Source organism: Branchiostoma floridae, chromosome 1 (genome assembly GCF_000003815.2).
Source record: "Branchiostoma floridae strain S238N-H82 chromosome 1, Bfl_VNyyK, whole genome shotgun sequence".
Classification (NCBI taxonomy): domain Eukaryota; kingdom Metazoa; phylum Chordata; class Leptocardii; order Amphioxiformes; family Branchiostomatidae; genus Branchiostoma; species Branchiostoma floridae.
In genome coordinates, this window is record NC_049979.1 from 7,161,810 (window position 1) to 7,182,819 (window position 21,010).

At 40.6% G+C, this 21,010-nt stretch overlaps 1 protein-coding gene across 1 annotated transcript in view; it reads left to right on the forward strand.

The window, feature by feature from the left end:
* LOC118411391 (ATP-dependent RNA helicase TDRD9-like) overlaps positions 1-21,010 on the forward strand; it is a 28,117-nt gene that overhangs the window by 3,810 nt on the left and 3,297 nt on the right. Inside the window, exons 5-32 of the mRNA XM_035813657.1 lie at positions 279-401; positions 548-628; positions 867-1,025; positions 1,210-1,313; positions 1,438-1,496; positions 1,905-1,962; positions 2,231-2,315; positions 2,714-2,771; positions 2,924-3,028; positions 3,908-4,005; positions 4,640-4,771; positions 5,465-5,627; positions 11,288-11,351; positions 11,666-11,729; positions 11,916-11,960; positions 12,196-12,249; positions 12,378-12,500; positions 12,913-13,020; positions 13,734-13,834; positions 14,052-14,132; positions 14,908-15,018; positions 15,167-15,287; positions 15,811-15,918; positions 17,320-17,436; positions 18,136-18,225; positions 19,011-19,265; positions 20,022-20,221; positions 20,582-20,788. Of these exons, the coding sequence (XP_035669550.1) occupies positions 279-401; positions 548-628; positions 867-1,025; positions 1,210-1,313; positions 1,438-1,496; positions 1,905-1,962; positions 2,231-2,315; positions 2,714-2,771; positions 2,924-3,028; positions 3,908-4,005; positions 4,640-4,771; positions 5,465-5,627; positions 11,288-11,351; positions 11,666-11,729; positions 11,916-11,960; positions 12,196-12,249; positions 12,378-12,500; positions 12,913-13,020; positions 13,734-13,834; positions 14,052-14,132; positions 14,908-15,018; positions 15,167-15,287; positions 15,811-15,918; positions 17,320-17,436; positions 18,136-18,225; positions 19,011-19,265; positions 20,022-20,221; positions 20,582-20,788 (3,074 nt within the window). The remainder of the gene's footprint in view (positions 1-278; positions 402-547; positions 629-866; positions 1,026-1,209; positions 1,314-1,437; positions 1,497-1,904; positions 1,963-2,230; positions 2,316-2,713; positions 2,772-2,923; positions 3,029-3,907; positions 4,006-4,639; positions 4,772-5,464; positions 5,628-11,287; positions 11,352-11,665; positions 11,730-11,915; positions 11,961-12,195; positions 12,250-12,377; positions 12,501-12,912; positions 13,021-13,733; positions 13,835-14,051; positions 14,133-14,907; positions 15,019-15,166; positions 15,288-15,810; positions 15,919-17,319; positions 17,437-18,135; positions 18,226-19,010; positions 19,266-20,021; positions 20,222-20,581; positions 20,789-21,010) is intronic.

Genomic DNA, 21,010 nt, shown 5'->3' on the forward strand with positions numbered 1-21,010 from the left:
ATCTTGTCTCATGACAGGAACTGAAAAAGTTCCTGTTAAATCTTAAAGACAACAGCAACCAAACTAAGTATTGACTATCATCTTCTATCATGTTATTCCTTATGTAGTTTGAAGAAAGGAGTACATGCATGCTGTATCATTATTTTAAGAAATTTGGCTGTCTTGTTGCTGATAACTATCAAAAGGGCTGTTTTCATTTTCTTACCAGCAGATGTAGAAGTTATATCCATGTAGGATGATATTTAGATGATTGTGACAGTATAGATTGTGTGCTGTAGGTTGGGATGGACAAGCAGCAGTCAGAAGACACCCGTCTGTCCTTCGTGACAACAGGAGTTCTCCTTCAGAAACTCATCAACACCAAGAACATGAACCAGTTCACTCATGTCATTCTGGATGAGGTCAGGCACAATTTTATTTCTTGTTTGCTAAAGAAAGAAATGGAGATTTGAACAAATTTTCCAACAAACAACTTCCTACAAAATTGATGATGAAATCTTCCTGTAAAATTACATACGGAATGTTATTACTGCTTACTATTGTCCAGGTTCATGAGCGAGACCAGGAAACAGACTTTGCCCTTCTGGTGGCACGGAAGCTGCTCCGGTCCAACTCTCGCCATGTAAAGGTAAGAACTGGCTGGGTATAAAGTTTTTAGATGTTTGTTTATTGTCCAAACCATGACAGCAGCATGCTGGGCCTGGGTGAAGTTATTTTTTGTAAAGTTGAACCTGAGTGGAGCAATTTTTATAAAACTCCTTTGAGATCAAAAATCAAACCTGATTCAAAGTGAATGATTCCACTGACACTCCTGGTATTGCCCTCACATTCTGTAAGTCCACAGTTGCAATGCTCTGCCCATGCAGGTGGTTCTGATGTCTGCCACGCTGGACAGCTCCATGTTTGCAGGGTACTTCAGTATCCCCGTACGAGGGGAGCTGGCTCCTGCCCCGGTGGTCACGGTGGAAGGAAGGCTGTTTCCTGTCACAGAGTTCTATGTGGAGGACCTGGCACCATTAGGACCAGTACATTTAACAACCTTCCCTTCCCTCCTGTTGTTCCATCTAATCCTTTGCTTGCTTTCAACTGAGGAAAATAAGATGAATAGATGAGTTTGAAATGAGTGATAAAATTTTCTTTTGGGAAAAATCATAATTTGAGTCATTTTCAATGTTACCGTGATGTAAAAGTGTTTTTGTGTGTCCTCAGCTCCCTGTGCTGGAATGGGACTGCCCAGAAATCAGCCAACAGTCCTTTGAGTTGGCACGTAAACTCATCCTCTACTTCGACCAACTCGAGGCCCAGGAACAGGGGTGAGTTCTTCTCTTGTTCTTCCATTCCCACATGGTCAGTTTTGTCTGACTGACAAGTATGTAATGTCAATTACAGTTTATGAGATGACTTAACTTATCTGGAGTATTCCTATTGATTCCACAGGAGGAGTATCTCAGAAGGACTGGGTGTCAACAGAGGCACTGTGCTTGTGTTCCTACCAGGTAGGTCTCAGTTGTGAACTAAGGGACATCTAAAATAATAAGTTATAAAATGTCTGTATTGGAGATACTTCATTATTACTGTCATGTTGATGAAGGTTAGACATCCAGGTACAGTAGAAGCCAGCAATTGCACAAGGGATAACTGAACACTTCTGTTAATTGCACAGAATCCCAAAGTCCCATGGTGGTGCGGTCCAGATAAATAACTTTGCTTTTTTGCACTATCCAGATGATTGCACAAAATGTGCTGACAAATTGGGAGTGCAATTAAATGGCTTCTACTGTAGTAAGATACAAAATGCAAAAATTACTCAAACTTCAAGCACTAGATGGATGATCAAACATTTCAGAAATCACCCCCTTCAACAGTGAACCATGATCCCAGCTGCATTGTTCATTTTGTTCCAGGTCTTGCAGAGATTAATACATTGGATGAGCTTCTTGCTCATGAGGTAACAAGATACAAGTAAGTAGGAAATTTTTGAAGAAAACTTTGTACACTGTGTCTTGGAGCAGACCACAGTTGTTTATAAGATTCACTGGCAGCATTGCTCAGTTTATTCAGTAACACTTGACACTATGCTATAAACTGTGTGAACATTAGTGGTATAGGTTGTTGTTGTTACAAGAGACTTACTCAAAGTATTTAGAGATGTCTGGGGCTAACTGACAATCCTTTTCTACCTTCTGTCGTCGATGATTAAGCTTTTGTTATTATATGTTGTGTTGTGTAGGCTATGGGTGCTTCCCCTTCACTCAACAATCACATCAGAGGAGCAGGCACAGGTCTTTGTTCCACCCAGGCCTTACCAGAGGAAGGTGAGAGAAACATGTACTGTAGGATGCTTAATGATATGTAAGGTATTACAAGTTTGTCTATTGTCTCAATTTAAAATCATCGAAGAGGAAAGTGACCATGAATTGTAAATGCATTTAAGTCTTCTGAGATTAAATTTGGCGGAAGCACCATGCACTGTAATCTTTTACTGCCACGGAAAAATGTTTGCGGTGGTTTTAAGTTCATGGTAAATTTGCAACAGAAAAAAACATAAATGTCTGCATTTACAATTACAGTATCACCCAGAGATCAATGCTCAACATCTTTATTGTTTGCAAGTGAAAGAAACATGATTTCTAACCAATATGAACTTTTTTTTAAATTGTTCATTTTAGGTAAAAGCTTTAAAAGTGTGTTAGTAACAGTTTTCCCTTTTTAGGTCATCCTGTCAACAAATATAGCGGAAAGCTCCATCACTGTACCTGACATCAAATATGGTGAGGAAAATTCCTGTCAGATATCTATCCCAGTATGAAATTTTTCTCACAACTCTTTTTTTTTTATTTCTAGTATATTAGAGGGCTGTAACTTGTTGAGAAGTTGTCCTTTATTATTTCTGTTTTATTCAATGTTGCTTTTGTTCCTTCAGTGATTGACTTCTGCCTGACTAAGTGCATGGTGTGTGACCCTGAGACCAACTACCAGAGTCTGCAGCTCAACTGGGCATCTCAGGCCAACTGTACCCAAAGGAAAGGTAGGATTGTAGTGCCCTACAATGTATTGAATTGTACATAAGTATAATGAAAGTCTGTCAGATTCCCAAACATACCTTTGATGGACAAACGGATATAGTTTTATGTCAAGATTTTCCAGCATCAAGCTCCCTTAGATGGGACACTTGTTGTACTGCCTTGTCACAGCTTGTGTCTCACAAAAAAGGGGGTGGAGGCATCAAAAGTTAATTCTGTAGGATTGCAACCTACTGACATTTTGTAAGGGTTATGTAATGTGACAACAATATTTTGTAATGCATAAAGAATGTGAAATATGAAAATAACTTTTTGTACGATAATGTATAATATGCTAATACCAGTAGATATGATTCTTCTATTCCTGAATGTTTTGTGTGTTGGAAGTATAATTCAGTAATATTTTTGAGGAAGAACATGAAGACATGTAAGGAGAAGCAAGGTTCTCCTAAGAATTTTTAGTATAGTGGAGGGACTGGCAAAAAATAACCTGATGGTAAGATGATTATTTTTTGGAAAACCTTCTGACAAGTTGATTGTAATTGATGAAGTGAACACGAACAGTTAGCACTGTTTTCATGAAAACGGGCTCATTTTGCAATGACAGGGTGTCAAATACTTCTAGAATAATAGCGATACCTTTTGTTGTGTACTAGTGAAACAACTATTGATTTGATCATCACCCATTCACAAGTTTTGCAGATAATGCTGACTGGAAAAGTGATGCCGCTTGGCACAAAAATCTGTGAATTTTCAGGAACCAGGAAAATAGGAAGAAGCACACTAACTTTTAAAAGTATAGTGGTACTGGGCCAGGAGTATAGTGGAGAAGACAGTTAATCAAAGTTTTAGATCTGATACTCCATGTTTGTACTTTTTGCCAGGTCGAGCGGGCCGTGTGTCCTCAGGTCGAGCCTACAGGATGGTCAGCAGGGAGTTCTATGATATCCACCTGCCGGAGTACGGCATCCCAGAGATGCAGGTATGGTATGTGCGAGTACACCAGGAGTGAACTGGATTGTATGTTCAGTTGTAATCAGAACTCGTAACAAACATCCATTTATGTCTTCCCATGTCCCTGAAACTGGCAGACTAATCTGAAGGCAGCCTAGGGTCTTAGAAATGTGGTTGGTTGTTTTGTGAATTTTGGTTCTGATGCAAACCATGATTTTTAAAGAAAAAGTCTTTAACTTAAGATTAAGATTGTGAAGGTGATTCCTTGTGTTATCAAGATGAAAGTGTAATATTGATCTAGTGCAGAAAAAAATGAAGATTTAAGTCCAGCAATAATCTTATGAATAAAGGTAAAGAAGTCCTTAAGAAGGTAAAGGTGCACTCTCACTGCACTTGCAGCAAGCTTGCGTCGCTGCAGGGTTCGAAAGATACTCAACGAATTCCAGAGATAAAAAACAAATTTTCTTACTTTCTGTGTACAATGTACAAATGTATTTTGTCCTCGTCTAAGTCATACTTTTACTCATTACGCAATATCTAACTTATAAAAAGATTGGAGAAAGTAACAAATCAGTGACGCAGTGAACAAACCCTGCAGTGGCGCAAGCTTGATGCAAGTGCAGTGAGAGGGCACCTTAAAATGAAACTTTCCCCCTGTGCAGCGCTGTCCCCTGGAGCAGCTGGTACTGAAGGTGAAACTGTTGGACCTGGGGGAACCGAAGGCCATCCTGGGGCTGGCCCTGCAGCCGCCCAACCTGGACGCCATCGAGGCCACTGTCTTACTACTGAAGGAGGTAAGAAAGGACATTTTATACTGTATTAGTTTGCAGGGATTTAAGATTGCCATAGGGACAGTATGGTCAATGATGCGATATTCCAGTTTAGGGGCATGCACCTATGGAAAAATTTGAAATCTAGACCCTCTGGAATGATATTTCCTGCATTTTGAAGTGTAAATTTTCTAGTAGACGAAGCTGTTCAATGGCATCTGTTTTAGTGAAAAATTACACAAGGGCGACAATTTTATTATATCATTACATCGATTTTTGTCCATCACAGAGGACGGAAATAGGCAAATTTTTTATTTTTTATTTTGCAATTGAAACAATGCAGTAGGCGTGCCACGCATGAGAAGAAGTCAGAACAAGCATTGTCATGTGGAGAGTGAAGACTGTGACCTTGAAAACTCTGACCATTAAACCATCCAGCATCCTTTCTTAAGATCTCCCTTTATTCCTTAAAGTTTTAAAACTTAGGTTTGCAGTTTGGGCAGCCTCATCACAAAGCTTTGAAATTTATTCAGTCAAATGAACCTGTAACAATATAACTTTACCAACTGTTTTTTGTCTCTAAGACAATGGGTGAACAGTCAGGTATTCTTAATACCCAGATTTTCCTTTTGAAAATATCCACATGTGAAAAGAAAGATTAGTCACAAAAAGTCTTGCTAAATGAAGTATTATTGGTGTGTCTATCAATCCCTGCAGGTGGGTGCCCTCTCCACAGACACTTCAGAAGGGATCAATCCTCATGATGGTGACCTGACCTTCATAGGTCGTGTGTTAGCCGCCCTCCCCGTGGACGTGAGGGTGGGGAAGTTGTTGCTGCTTGGACACGTGTTTGGCTACCTGAAGGAAGTTCTCGTCATAGGTAGGGATCTCAAGTTGCAGTTAAGTTGTCGTGCCCAAGATTAACTACAGTATGTGCAACTGTGGAGATTTACCTTGTGTTATAGAGGACATAAGGCTCTATCAATCCCTTGTCATATCTCTCCTGTGCTGTGGAGAATCAGACATTAAGTTGCAGAACCTTGCCTGTCATATGTCTTAAACGGGAACCTGGACTATATATTCTATAGAACATAGTACAACGTAAAAGAGCGCGCCGGTTCCGGGTCCGCTCAGTTGTGCTCTGGACGCCGTGAGAGACGGACGCACGGCAAATGCGCTCCCGCAAATCCGTTGTCATTCTCCTGCATTGCGATATATTGCATATCATACACTTTGGGAGATTGTTTTAGGATGTAATCATTATAATCAGTACTAAATAAAGGGAGTCATTTTCCCATTCTACACGACTTACGTGCCATATGCTATCCGGGTACTACGTACCTGGCATATATGGAGTAGATTTACAACGCAAATTACGTCGTCGAACGTGATGGGTTATTATACATACAAAAGTACGACCCATGAGCTTGTGAGAAAGATCAGAAGGACACTTTCAGCGGCATTGTTTCAACTGATATGGTAAAGGAGGCAACCTTACAGATGCTCAGCGTACTACAGTCACTGCCTGAGACCACACTCCACAGTCGGACGCGAAATTCAACGCATCGGTAAGTATTTCTGCTTGTTTAGTAAGCATGCTTATGAACAAAGGTGTCTGACATTAGTTGTGAATATCTACAAGTAAGTAAAGTAACTTCCCGGGTGAATGATATAGGTGTAACTAAAAACTTTGAAAACTCTTGGAGAGTGTCTGAATCAGTGTGGTGTTGCACTTTTGGGGTGAAGGTGCAAGGGTCACAGTGCACGTCCCTGAACAGCTGACGGCGACTTCGAAGGGCGCCAATATTTTTGCGTGCTGGAAGATAAGACTACTGCATTTCAATTGTCAGTGTCAGCAAGATGTCAAAGGAAATCAGCATCGTCATAACTAACCTGTTTCACTCAAATTTCACAGCATTCTCAGTCTTTCTGTCGAACTCAGTACGTCAGTAAGCGAGGACGCCGGGGTATTTCAACTCAAGTACAGTTGAATCGCATCCGCCATCACGGCATCAGTGATTGAGGTAATAACTAATTAGTTAGTACCAACGTTAATAGAAAAGTTTTGCTAAAGTGTAATTCATGACTCTATCAAGACTATAGCGAGCAAAGTATAATGCGGCTGCAGTTTGTTCTTTGTAAGCAGTGACTTCATGACTGACAACCAGCCCGGTTACGTACATGTACGTGGCTATGCATGGTTCAACATCATCAGGTTGCTGTACCGTCATTTGCTTCAGACTTATTACGATCTTGATGTGTTAGGATGGACATCTTTACAAGACTTCTTGTGCCTTTTTAAATAAGAAGTTGCATGTGGCAAACCGAGTCCACATATAGACATAGGCAACCAAACTTCTGAAATCTTTGTAACAATTTGAGATTTTCACATAACGCTTTATCCCACCATGTTACATACATTTATAACATGGACAACATTAACGTTACATTTATAAGTTTCTAAACGGCTTCAGCATGGATTCACCAGTAAATAGGTTTGTGAGCTGGGAACATTCATGGAAAATATGCCCGGGTCTCATGCACAGATGGCTTACCACAAAATATCCACCAATCTCCAGCTGTGTAATATAATAATGTACTAGAACCTGACAATACTACATACTTTTATGGGGATACAATTTGAAAATTATGCTGATGTTTGGAAATTGTTCAAAATATAGAGATATTTGTGTAGTATATGTTTAAACATGTTCAAACCTTCATGTACAATTGTTTGAATGACTTAGAAATATGGTGACTGAAATATGGATTCATCTGAAATATTTCAAAATTATCACAAATATCATGTGAAAACCTTCTCTGTGAGTTGAAATTGACTCTTAGTTTTAAAAAAAAGGCAAATGCTAGAAAAATACCAATATCAAAAAAAGAACTATGTGCAACAGTGCAGATAAAACTCACTTATTTGAACACATATGGCCACAAGGAGCAACCGTCAGTGTAAAGACACTTCACAAGTTCATGTAACACTCTGGATACACATGATGCCAGAAGTTAAAACTTCTAGCAGATGATTAAATTCATAACAAATTTACACTAAAACCACCTAGTTATAATGTTGTCATATACATACTATACTGCAATACTTGTCAAGTAGAGTTGAAAAGAATCTAAGCCAACTTTGCTGTCAGGACAGTTCTCATACTGAGTGGACATGTTGAGAGACATGACCATCTAGATATTCTAAATTGTCCTGTATGGTAACTGTTTTGTAGAGTTTTTTTAAACTTTCAAGGCTATATGTATCATCATGATAAGAATTTACCATAAATTTGGCTATAAACTCACACCCTGCATAACTGGATAATGAAAACTGCAGGTATGGGCAGTGAGTGGACCTACTACCCAAAACTACCCATACAGGGACTTGAATAAAAGAGGACTAATTACACATTTGTGATGATTTTTGCCTTTACATTGTTTCTACTGGTGCAATAGTTATTTCTTTATCCCATATCCTCACACTGTTGTTGATACTATTCTCATGCTCAATACAAATCACCAATTTCACTGTAAATTTCTTTCTCCATACAGAACACAAATGCCATGTCTTGATGACAGACAACTGCTGACAACTCTACCAAAACATCCTGAGGGACAAGAAAAGTTACTGTATCAATCATGTTGTCTACATGCATATAGAAGCTCTACACTTTGCATAACACACCTTTACTATATCTAGTTATAGACAGTGACAAACAAAGAAAATATTGATTATCAAGGTCAACAATTAGATATGTTGATGCCTGTAGTATCTGTATGCTGGCATGTCCTCTCCTGTTCTTCCAGTCCTTACAAGCTGAACATAATCAAAATGAGTCATGTTAGGGCTTTTAGGTGCAGTGTATTATATTTAGTAAGTAGAGTCCATTCCAAGACACCATGAGGGTTTTTAGGCGATATTTATAATTAGTCTGAATTATTTTGAATAAAAGAATGTATGAGCCACAATAATTGAATTATTTTAAAAAAAATTGATTAAGAAAATGCTCATTTATTTGAATTTCTTTGAATATTTTAGAAACATTTTGAAAGTAACTGTACAAAAATATCTTTATTTAGAATATTTGTGAAACCTCTCTGTGATTATTTCACATTTACAAATATTTACAAAAAATGGTAAACCTGGCCAAATGGTAAAATTAGTTTATTGCCCCCATAAAAGTAAGCCCTATTGTTGCATCTGTATATTTTTAGATTTCACTGCTGGGCACTGGTGGATCCTTTGTGGTGGACCATTGTTGCATGGCACCCAAACATACTTTGCAAGGATGTGTGAATTGCTATCTTCCCAGCCCACCAAACCATTTACAAAAAATGGTAGAAAATGGTAAATAATGGTAGAATGCTGTTATCATTATTTAGAAACCATTAGAAGTATCCAATTCCACACCATGAATATTTCCAAAGTTTTACAGGTCCAGGGAAATATTTAGAAAGTTGAAACAGTGTTAGAAATATTTCTGAAGTATCAAATGTCCGAGACATATAATTACAAAACTTTAAAATCAATTCTAAACAATGGCATCCGCATGGTGTCTTGGAATGGACTCTAACTAAGTATTGTAACAATTATAGTGTCAACAAAATGATTTAGGGTTAATTTTTTGGCACATGATGTAATGTACTGAAAGTAAAACAAGTTCATTGTCAATTGGCTATTATGGCTATGTTGTATTTTGATGTGGAAATGTGATTTTTGTCAAAAGTTAGCAACTTGAAATGTCAAAGTTTTAGAGAACACTTCCTTTGTAATATATCCAATAAAGATATAAAGGTTAGAGGCATTGATTTGAATATTGTCATTTGTGTGTACGAAGTAATAAACCGTTTACTGGTAAAAGTCCCCTCAAAGCCTTATTAGTTTGTCAAAAATTGTAACTGTTCATAAAGACAATACGTTACATCATCACTCATATATCTGACATAACGTTGTCTCGCGTCTGATTTTCTCTTAGGCCCGCGACTTCCCGCTACGTTATTGTGTCCATTGCGGTGTCATATTTTGCTACAATTGTACGGCATAACAGGGGATTACGTTACCGACCTCTGTTGTTGTATTCAAGAAAAATGTGGTAACATGTTAACGTTATATCGTGACGGCAAAATACGTTGTGTAGTCGACATCAGCATATGGTACGTTGTAATGAGACTATATGTTATGAGTTCAATAATGACTGGGATTTGTCTTAACGTTACCTTTTTTGTTGACTCCTTGATGTAACGTTAACGTTACCGATATCAGCGCTCCGTGTGAATTTGTTTTGTAGCGTAACAAGTTCAAATACCGTTCATCCCCCTCCCCAATACTCCACTTGCGAACTCGCAATTTTCTTCTGTTTGCTTGGGTTTAGCAAGAAACATCAGATGATCAGGGTACACTATATACGATGCCCTTGTTTCTTGTTATGTCTGTGTCCCTTAGTTCTTCACTCCAGGTTTTGCCTGACATCGATGCCTGTCCCTTTCCTGACCTTGTCAGTGTTGAGTGGATTTTGTTCTAGTCACAACTGTAACATTATATATTAGCGATATTATGTCGGACGAAGGAAATCACCAGCAACTTATATTTTCTAAATGAAGGGGCAAGTCTCTCGTTCAACAAGTCTGACATATTATCCAAGGCTAAGATTGTGTTGTCGGCAACTAACGATAGTCTGTTTTAAAATTGTCCTGTTATAAAGTTGTACCTACTTATGTGTGGGGTAGTACGGCTTGTACACAGGGAAATGTACAGTACGTACGGACTACAGATGACTGAAGGACACGAGTCAGATGTGGTGTTGTGTACTGCTACATGGGCTTTGTTGTCCGTACATAGAAAACATGGAGTACTGTAAGTATTACACAGACAACAGGGAAGTGACGCCGGGCCGACCGACTTTACGTAAATTACCATGATTGTAGTAAGATTATTGTGGGGTACATCTATCCATTAGACTTTACTGTTACCATTTTTTAAACCTAAAACGGCTGGCAGGGCTGCGGCTTGTACCACGGGAGCACCTCGCTTGTGCGTCCGCACGTCGTGGCGGTCAGTGACGAAAAGAGTTGTTCGGCTCTGGCACCGTAGGTGACCCATACTTATAGTCAGTTCGAAACCGCTCGGAACGCGCCGAGCGTAACCGGCACCTTCGGTGCCGCCTTCTATAGAACAGTTTTACGTTTAAGCAGAGAAGGAGCCTGTCTGTTGTATATTCAGATATTGTGGTCTGTCCTGGGTAAGGTACCCTGTGTTATTGATGACAAACAACACTATCGTGACCATCATCATCTGTCGAACCCCCTTGAGGATGGGGTAAGTCCATGCACCACTGTAGTCCACGCCAATCTGTCTGCCATGACCGCTCCCAAGTCCTCCTCGGCTAGCCCAGTATCTCTGGAGAGAACTCTCGGGAAGGTCTCTATTGTAACACTAACTCAAGTTTCAAGCAGAACAGTAGATATCCTGTGTCTATGTTAGAGCAAAATTATGACAGACATTGCAAATGATAATTGTTCTTGCCCCCTCCACTGTAGGTGCATCTCTCTCCCTGAAGAGTTTCTTTGCGAAACCCTTCAGGGGGGACCTGGAGTCGTACAGGTAAGTCTTCAGCTCAATCACTTCTTCTCACTGCCTTTTGATAAGCAGATCTAACTTGAAGTCAAACTAGCCTTAGATTCTTAGTTTTACACCATTTGTTCAACTTTGCCTATTCATCATTTACAAACTAATGAATTCTGTGTATGTCTGTCTGCATTTTTGTGGGTCTGCCGCTACCAGCCCAAAGCTGCCTAGGCAGACCCGTTTAATGAGTTGTTTCATTGTCAATAAAGAAAGACAGAAGTTGAAAGAAAGTTGTAGGAATTCTAAAAGGTGCCTTTCTGAAATACCTGATGTCTCTGTGATGTGTTCAGATCGAAGATGGCCTGGTCTGAGGGAACCTTCAGTGACTGCCTTGCCATGCTGAATGCCTACAAGGTATGTGCAGTATAGTAATACTAGGAATCTGTCCATTTAGATATATATCATCTTTGACTGCTCCTTCAGTTTTGAGAAAATCCCCGAAATCTCATTTTCAGACTTGTCATAGATGTCAGAAAATCTGCAGAAAATGTGGTTATGTCAGAAAGCCCATATCACCTAATGCTCCTTCTTCTTTTGCAGAAATGGCAAGATTGTTGTCAGTCAGGAATGTTCAGAAATAGGCAGGTAAGGTAACTCATTACAGACTCAACATAGATGGTGTCATGGGAGATTCAATATTTGACTTGTAATTGATATGGTCATATTTGATTTAGATGCAATATGGCAAGGTATCAACATTTATGTGAAGTAGCTTCCCATATTTAGAACAAATAAAACTTTGATAAGCAGACAAGATACTAACTCAGACAATTGAAGTTCCTCTTTGATGTCATTTTTTTTTTACTTTGTCTTCCCATAGCAAGAGCTAGAGTGGGCAAAGAGAAACATGCTTCAACTCAAGAGAATGAAAGAGGTAAGAAACGTACTATTGACCAACTTTATTGTTTTGTGTATTTTTATTGATGTTTTATGGGTCCCATGTGATACCTGCACAGAAGCAGCCGCTTGTTGTGATTAGCATACATGTGTTTCTGTATGCAGATGTCAGCAGTTGCCAAGGAACTCCAAGATCGTTTAGCAAACTTTAACATCCGCGTGTCGCTGGAAAGGAACCCACTGGTAAACCACTCGAGAGACACCTCACAGGACAATCTGATTCTCAAGGTGGGCTGGCAGCTGTTATTATCTGTTGTACCCAATGTGAAGGCCATTCTAGCTGGTATTTTTCTTTAAGACATCCTCGGTAAGCTTCCAAATTTGATTAACAGTCAAACCTGTACAAGTAACCACCTCTACACAAGGACAACCTGAACAAAGTGACCACTTTCTGATGATCCCTTAGATAATTTCTCCTTTATTGTATGAATCCTGTCTTTAGCGACCACCTGTCCACATAGCCCAGATTTTATTGGTTCACAGAGTGATCTTCATGGGCAGTTATGGCTGTATGTAAAGGCATGGAAGAAAGCAATTTTGATCCTTTGACTTTTGAAATGCCCACAAAGACCTGGTGCAGTTGGCACGATAAACATCTATTCAGTAAGAAAGGTAAGTACCTCTCTCTCTCTCTCCCCAGATGGTCCTGGCTGGAGCGTTCTACCCAAACTACTTCACCTGTGCAGCCTCAGATGAAGCAGAGGCTGTGCGAGACTTGTCAGGCAGCAACCCCCTCACAACAGTCATGGTGAAACCATTTGTATTTCTGCTTATTGACATAAACGTCATTCTAAGGCCTTCAAAAGGCGTCTTCTAACAAGAAACACCTGTTCCATCATGCCTTCCACTGTATTTCGGAAAGTTTTGATTAATAGATAAACAGATATGTTGAGCCAAAATACCAAAGAATTTGTGTATTGGAAGCATTTCTCAGCTCAATATCTGGTACATGTATGTCTCCCTGTAGTTGAGAAACACCAGTATGTGCTCAAATGTAAGTTCATCTGTGTCGTTAATCAACATTACGATACAATTTTAAATTTATTTTTTTTTTTTTTATTTATTAATCTTTCAGGATAGTCCCTACAGTTTTGATAAAACTGATTTCCAAGGGAGCCCAAATGAACATAATGGACATAAACATAAAGATAACAATAATCATATAACATAAAACGTGACTAAATCAAAATATGGATAATAACTTAAATGCGATTAGCCCAAATAATAACAACTCAAAGTCATTAATTACAAACCTCATCACAACAATAATCATATGAATAGAACATAACAGTACATAAATAAACGAAATCAAGCTAAATTTTATAATTGTACACATAAATAAAGTGGTACCAACAAGTTTTCGATCAGTCCTCTGATCCTTTTCAAGTTATGATTACCCAAAGCTTATGTCACACATCCAGACATCATGCGCATGTTTAACCCATGTTCTGCCCCCTGTAGTTGCGCGGCATGCCTCCTGCTCCACAGCTGTACCTGAAACAGTTGGGTGCTGCAATGCGCCCGTGTGGCGAGGGCAAGTTCATCAAGTTAGAGGATACGAGGTAAGCTTCGTGTCTCATTTGAGTAAGCCCAGACTTTGGAGAAATCATGACAAACTTTCATACTCCAGGAATTCAAAGACACTTTTGAATTGCTTTCCCACAATAGCTTTGACTTCCACAGCATTGTGTTTGACCATCTATCACTTAGTTCTGTACATGCACAGTTGTATATGCAAAACATGTAACTGCTGAGTACTTGTTTGTTCCTCCTGTGCAGAGCTTATGTGGAGTTTGCGCCTCCCCCAGACTACCACGGCACAGGTGTGCTACCTGCCGTCTACCTGGCTGTGAAGATGAGGTACACCTGTCCTTGATTTTATTTGGCCATCTACACTGTATTCATCATTAGAGGATTTTTGCCTGTTTGAAGTTGTGGATTTTTGCCTTTATGAAGTTGTGGATTTTTCAAAATTGGTCCAATATCAATATTTGACATGTTTGCATTGAGTTGGTGTAAAGTTAGATACATGGCCCTGAAGAAGAGATCAACATGATTTTGTATTTTTTGTTTTTGCTTGTTTTTTCTGCATAACCACCTGTTAGGCCCAACACACCAGGTTTGCACAGTAGGCATGATCTGTATAAGACCAGACTGACGGGTTTAATTTGCTCACATCCACTCTGGGATGGATCCCTACACCTTGTGTGGTGGGGTCTTTAACGTGCCTGAAGTGTGGATGTCCTCAAACATGGGATCAGGGTTGTATCCAGCCTGAAATCATTTTTTCGTCCCCTCGACTCTGAATGGAAATCCAATTGAGCGCTGAAGCTCCTTTGAGGTTCCCAGAAAATTTTGAAATCTAGACCCTCTTGAATGCAATTTCCTGCATTTTGAGGTTTAAATTTTGCTGGTAGAGTAAGCTGTTCAATGGCATCTGTTTTTTTTAATATCTTTACATGTTGATTTTTGTCCGTCACATAGGATGGAACAGGCAAATTTTATTCTGTCCCCAGCTGAAAATTCCGTCAAAGGACGGAAGGACGAGCACTGGCCTACAACCCTGCACTGGATAATTATGTAAGAGAAAAGGCACACGTTGTGAGAGAAAAGGACTTGAACTGTGTGTTGACAGGTCGATGAGGATCCCGCTGGAGCTGAGACTGCGCCCCAGGGAGGAGGTACAGCGAGCCCTGCTGCAGCAGGCTACTGCCATCAACGACAGCAAGAAACTCAGGACAAACAGGTAGTCAGCAGTCCACTAGTCCGATTGTCCCGGGCAAGTGAAATTACTGATCGGGCAAGCACATGTCCTCTTGATTACAGTAAAGATGTATTTAAACCTTTTGAATCTGGTCTTCCATACGTTTAAACTCCTTATTTTGTCCTCCAAGACTGTATGGAGAGCTTGGAGAAGGAGGACGGCCTTCTGTTAAGGTGGAACAAACAAAGGGACCCAAGGCAGTGGAACCTCCTTCTCCTAAAGAACCTTGGATGCAGCTGTATGTCACTGAGGTAAGGGCAATGTAGGTGTGGAGAATGGAATTCAGGTTTCAGATGCGATGTTGCATTGACAACAAAACTGTGTAATTGGAGCAGCACGTCTGAAGCAACCCTTACAATATACGAATTAGTGCCATAAAATTCTCACCTCACAGTTTGTTACTAAGAGCAGTAGAATTGTGATAAAACGTCTTTGCCTTACCATGTTTTAAAGTCCCCCCAAAATGGCATTGCAGTTTTCATGGGTAGCAGTAGGGCTTGCACAGCAGTCATGGCAGTATCCTTTAATAGTGTAAATGCATTTAAGTTTGCAGGGATTTACTTTTGCGGTAGCAGGAAAATAGAGTGTTCACTGTGGTTTTGAGTTCGCAGTAGCACCATAGACTGTAGTCACATAGTGTAATGGCAAAAATGTTTGCGGTGTTTTTGAGTTAGCGGTGAAGCGGCCACCATGAAAACTGGGAGCATAAAACCACCGCAAACACTTCTGCATTTACAGTAATCCCAGTCATTGCTCTATGTCCTCCCTCCCCAGGTTGTTGAATGTGGACACTTCTGGGCTCACCGTGCAGAGGCTGAGTACTTTGACCAGTTGGCCATCCTTATGGAGACCATCAATCAGGATGGAGGAGCAAATCTGGAGGTAACAATATCATTCAAATGTGTGGTGTGGTCAGTTAGTCAAGCTTCCTTCCCATGCCTGTTGGTGCATAGGGCGGCGCCCATCTCCCTTTCAGTAGCCCTGGGCCACATAGCATTTTGCAATCACTTCAGCCTGGGGCTAGTAAACTGGTAGTGGTGTGTGTTCAACTTCCATACCCTTTCCCAAATGCTGAGTGCTAAGCAGAGAAAGCAGCATGTACCATTTTTAAGTCTTTGGTATGACTCGGCCGGGGATCGAACTCAAGACCTACCGAATGCAAGGCGAACACTCTACCCACTCGGCCATTGTACCGGTGTTGTGTGAGTCCTTTATTTATTTAATATTCATGTGTTCATTAGGCCATGTTGATTTGATCATGTGGATGACATCAACACGCATCAATTTTCGGATGCTTCCAAAAATGAAACAAAAAGTTTAGTGTAAATTATTCAAAGCAATTGCAAAATGAACAAGATATGCCATAGAATGCAAAAAATATCGGAAAACGTCGACTAATGACATAGAATGGCAAGGTCAATTCCAAGGCTGTGGAAGAAGATGTGAAAGAACAAAAATTAAGGATTTATTGTTGGGTATACCATACTCTGTGTTTTCAGTCATTTGTTCAACCTTCCTGACCATTTCATAATGAAGGCAACTTTTTTTGGGCCAATCAGTTTTGGGATTCCCATAGATTGTCATCCATATAATCAAATCAACATGGCCTTAGCAAATAAAACTACTTTGCACTACTTCCACCAGATGAGAGGATCTTCCTTTGCATACATGATACGTTTTGATCTAATTTCTAAAAAAATCTTGATAATCCCTGGAGAATATGAGTCAACCATATGTAGGGGATAGCTGCTGGCTGTCCATGTTATTTACGTTGCAGAGACATGTGGTGTCATTTTTCTCCAGGATTCCTGTCTCGGTTGGAATGCTCGCATGTCAGATATGATTCTTCTCAAGTCACAAACAGAAGGAAGACCGTCTGGTCCCAGAAATTTACGATTCAGAAGATTTTTGGAATTCACAAGTTTAAAACACTAGATAGCTTAGCTTAGCTTCAGCTTAGCTTACTTGTTACCCCATATCAAAATCCATGATGTTGTTGTGTGTTGCTAACTTGTTTGGTAACTTTTCTCTTCCAGTCAACTGGCACATTATGGTCAAGCTATTATTTATTTATTTATCTATTTGTTAAGATTCTCCAAATACAGTGGAAGGTATGGCGGAACAATGTTAGAAGACGCCTTTTCAAGGCCGCCATACCAAAGTACTGAGTCTGTACTGAGTCTGATGTTAGTGACAACTCCATGTAAGGTAGAATTATTACATTCTATGTGACATGTCAGCCTATGTTCAGATGTACCTGTTGCTGATCTCTCCTTACCCTAGCCCTTACCAGCCAACCTGGTGCTGCGTGACCAGTACTGTTTGGCACCCTACCAGGACGAGTCCACCGTCAAGTACTACAGGGCACGGATTGTGGCAGCCTTTCCTGACCATGTTAAGGTACCACAACTGTATGTCAATGTCTCTTGGGCTGTGTGCCTAAATGCCTGTACCTGTACTGTACCTAAAAACTTGTTTAGGTCCAGGTCCGTACCTAAACACCTGTGTACTTGTACCTGTACCTAAACTAGCTAAATCACTAGCGGACACCAGTTTTTAAGACTATTGGATAAGTAAATCACAAATCAGCAGTGTCAATCATAATAATCTTATAGTTGAAATTTAAGAAAACTTGGCAAAAATTGTTTTGAGGTTCAAATGTGTAATTCTCCATACAATGATGACAATTTATCATTAAAAAAAGACAGTTAGCTACATGTTTAATTTACATAAAGTTTTTAGGTACCTGTTCAGGTCCGGACCTGTACCTAAACCTGGGTACCTATACCTGGGTACCTATACCTGTACCTGAAATTTTCTTAGGTACACAGCTCTAGCTGTCTCTTTTTTTTATCAGCACAATACAATAGCAATCCTCCAAGAGTAGCCACTAAGCATAAGGTGGATGAAATGAAACATGCCAATAACTAGCAAAGGAAGAAAAGTCTTGACATTTTGTTTTCAGTAACTTGATAAAGATAAGAATCTTGAAGAGATATGTCTCAATTCCTAAATCCAAAATAAGAATCTTGAAAAGATACAATATGTCTCGGATCTTGGCACACTTGATGAAATATAGTAATTGTGTCTCGTTTGCAGGTGTTTTATCTGGACTATGGGAACATGGAGACAGTGCTGAAGTCTTGTCTGTGCAGGATCCCATCTGAGTTGCTGGAGATCCCATTCCAGGTTCTGGAAAGGGCCAAAATTGGCTTTAAATTCTTTGTTTCTTAGTCTGTTTCTCAGTTTTTATTTCTCACATTTTTATGCAAGATTTCTTGAATTGTAGGACTCGTACGGTCAGGACCTAAGACTCCTTAATCACACGGTCACATAGATATATGTTACAAACATTCCCTCTACTCCCTTCCGTGAATAGTTTCATCAGGTTGGTATGTCATTCAGTGAAGAGACCTTTTTTTTACACAACCATCGCTTGAGCCTGGTGTGGCGGAGGCGGGGTCTCTCTCCCAGTTCAAAACTGAGCTGGGGAGGACCCTGCTGCATTGAGCCACCCCCACACGTCTTGTATATATGTAAATAAATGTTCTAGTAACCCACTTAATTCACCTGTCCTGTCCTTGCACACACAAAAACAGTTTGTTTTCAGTTTCCTTAGCATTTTTCCCTTTATTTTCCCTTGTCTATTTTTACCGGTACTGGTATTGTAATTAACTCATGCGTAGTCTGCCGATAATCTCTAGAATTAGAGGCTGGGCAGTACAAAAGAAGAAAGAAGATTCACACCAACGTTTCGCTGACTGTCTGTCACCTTCATTATTCATTTCCTCTCCTCTCTTTCCCTTGCACAGTCGATGGACAGTAAGGGCCAAACTTGGCTTTATATTCTTTGTTTCTCAGTCTGTATTCTCACATTTCAATGCAAGAATTCTTGGGTTGTAGGACTCATAGGGTCAGGACCTAACTCTTACAGTCAAGTTTCAAACTTTCTCTCCACTTTTTCCCTTGCACAGTCGATGGAGTGCTACCTAAAAGGTATCCGTCCATCCTTTGCGCTGTCCCCAGAGGGTAAGTGGGACCGTCAGGCGACCCTGCGTTTCCACGAGTTGGTGGCGGACAGGATCCTGCTGGGGAAGGTGTTCTCCGTGGTGCGCGGGGCGATACGGCTGGACCTGTACCGCACCACCAAACAGGAGGAGGTCTTCATCAACCATCAGCTGGTGCGAGAGAACCTGGCTGACTTGTGTGAGGAGACGTACGCTTCTAAGGTACTGAACTAGAGGTTGTACCAAGGAGGTTGATTCCTCTTTTCAACCTCCTTGGTTGTACATAGTGGCAACACATCACAGTAGTACACTCTACATGTAGCAATGTAATTTTTCCAAGCTTTTCACATTGTAACGAACTACAAAAAACTGTCTTTTTATTAGCACCACCCAACTCCCAAAATGTTCGGAATTTCATCCTCCACTACATACAGAAAAGAAATCAAACCCAAAAGCATCCGTTTTAGATTAGAAGTAGCGCTAGTTGACGACTTTCATTTCATTTTATGTTCATATCATTATTGTATACTATCATTGTATTTCCATGTGAAATGGGGTGAAAACTGTACTTGCCTGGTTCTGACCGCTGGTCGATGATGTATGTATGTATGTATTTCCATGTATACCTGCAACTAGCCTTTGGGCATGAATTTGCAATTAAGATTTATTATATTATCTTGCCTGGGGCAAGAGAATGTACCCAAGCAGCCTTGGTAAGCCCGCTTCTCCTGTTGGGTCCAGTTTGTCCTCACCCTTGATGAATGAAGCTTGTCTTGAGTTGATGTTTTGAGATGAAAGAGAAGAAATGCTGTTCCAGTCCTATTCATGTAGCCTTTAGGTCTTCTTTGCTGATGACAGATGAGGTGTAGATGAAAAAAAAGGCACAGTGCACTGAGTCTTCAGTTTTATTATGTGCTACCATGTACTTGTACACTACGTGAATGTCAGACCAGTGACTTCCCATATCCTTGCGCACAGAAAAGTCACCAGGACCGTGCGGAGCAGAGCCTGGCCCCCGAGGACTCCACCCACCTGTGGACCCCTGCAGACAGCAGGGTGGAGCACGACGTGCCTGAGGACAACTTCGGCCTGAGGGGGCGGAGCATGGTCCGTCTAAACGGCCCGTACAGCCCGTATGAGATGGTGTTTTATAGCATGATCAACATAGGGCGACTGAGGTAGGCAACCACAAAGGTTTCTCTTTCTCATCCCTTCTTCTTCTCAGACTTCTGTTGTGGGTAATGATGATATGAACAGTCAATGGCAGGTGTGTTCATAGCCCAAAAGCTGAGGTGCATATCCATTCACACATTTGCATGCTACAGTGGCGCTGAGGTTGGTTCTTCTTTCCTTGTGGGCTGGCCATATGTGATCTAAGTTGTCTGTTGCCTCCACTGTGGACAGCTTTCAGTTCTGCAAAGAAGAAGAAGAAGTTCTGCATCCCAGCCTTTTTGTTTGAATGTGAGACAAATGATTACATGTTCAAAGCTGGATTAACATAGTTGGCCATCCTTAACTGAGATCCTCTGTATTACCAGATCTGTCCGGATCGAGCGCGACAGTGTGAACTCGGTTGCGCTGAACGACCGTCCGCAGGACACGCACCAGCGCATGTTGGTGGCGGGACACGTGGGTGTGAGTACCACAGGCAGCACCATCACGGCCAGGGACACCACCCTCATGCCCAACATGCCTGGACTGGCCGCCATCGTCTGCCTCCTCTTCACACCTGTGGCTGAACTCAGGTCAGAATTACTACAGATATCTTATACAATAGTACATGTCACGTCCAAGTGCACACCCATCCTTCACTGTGCAGGCCAGGCAGACGGGTTGCCTAACCTACTCTGTCTGCCTACCATTGTCTTCTGAGACAGATGGATGCCAACAACAAAAATGTGACGTCGATAAAGGTTAGACATCCAGGTAATAAGATACGCCAAAAAGCAGTTACTCAAGCAACTGGC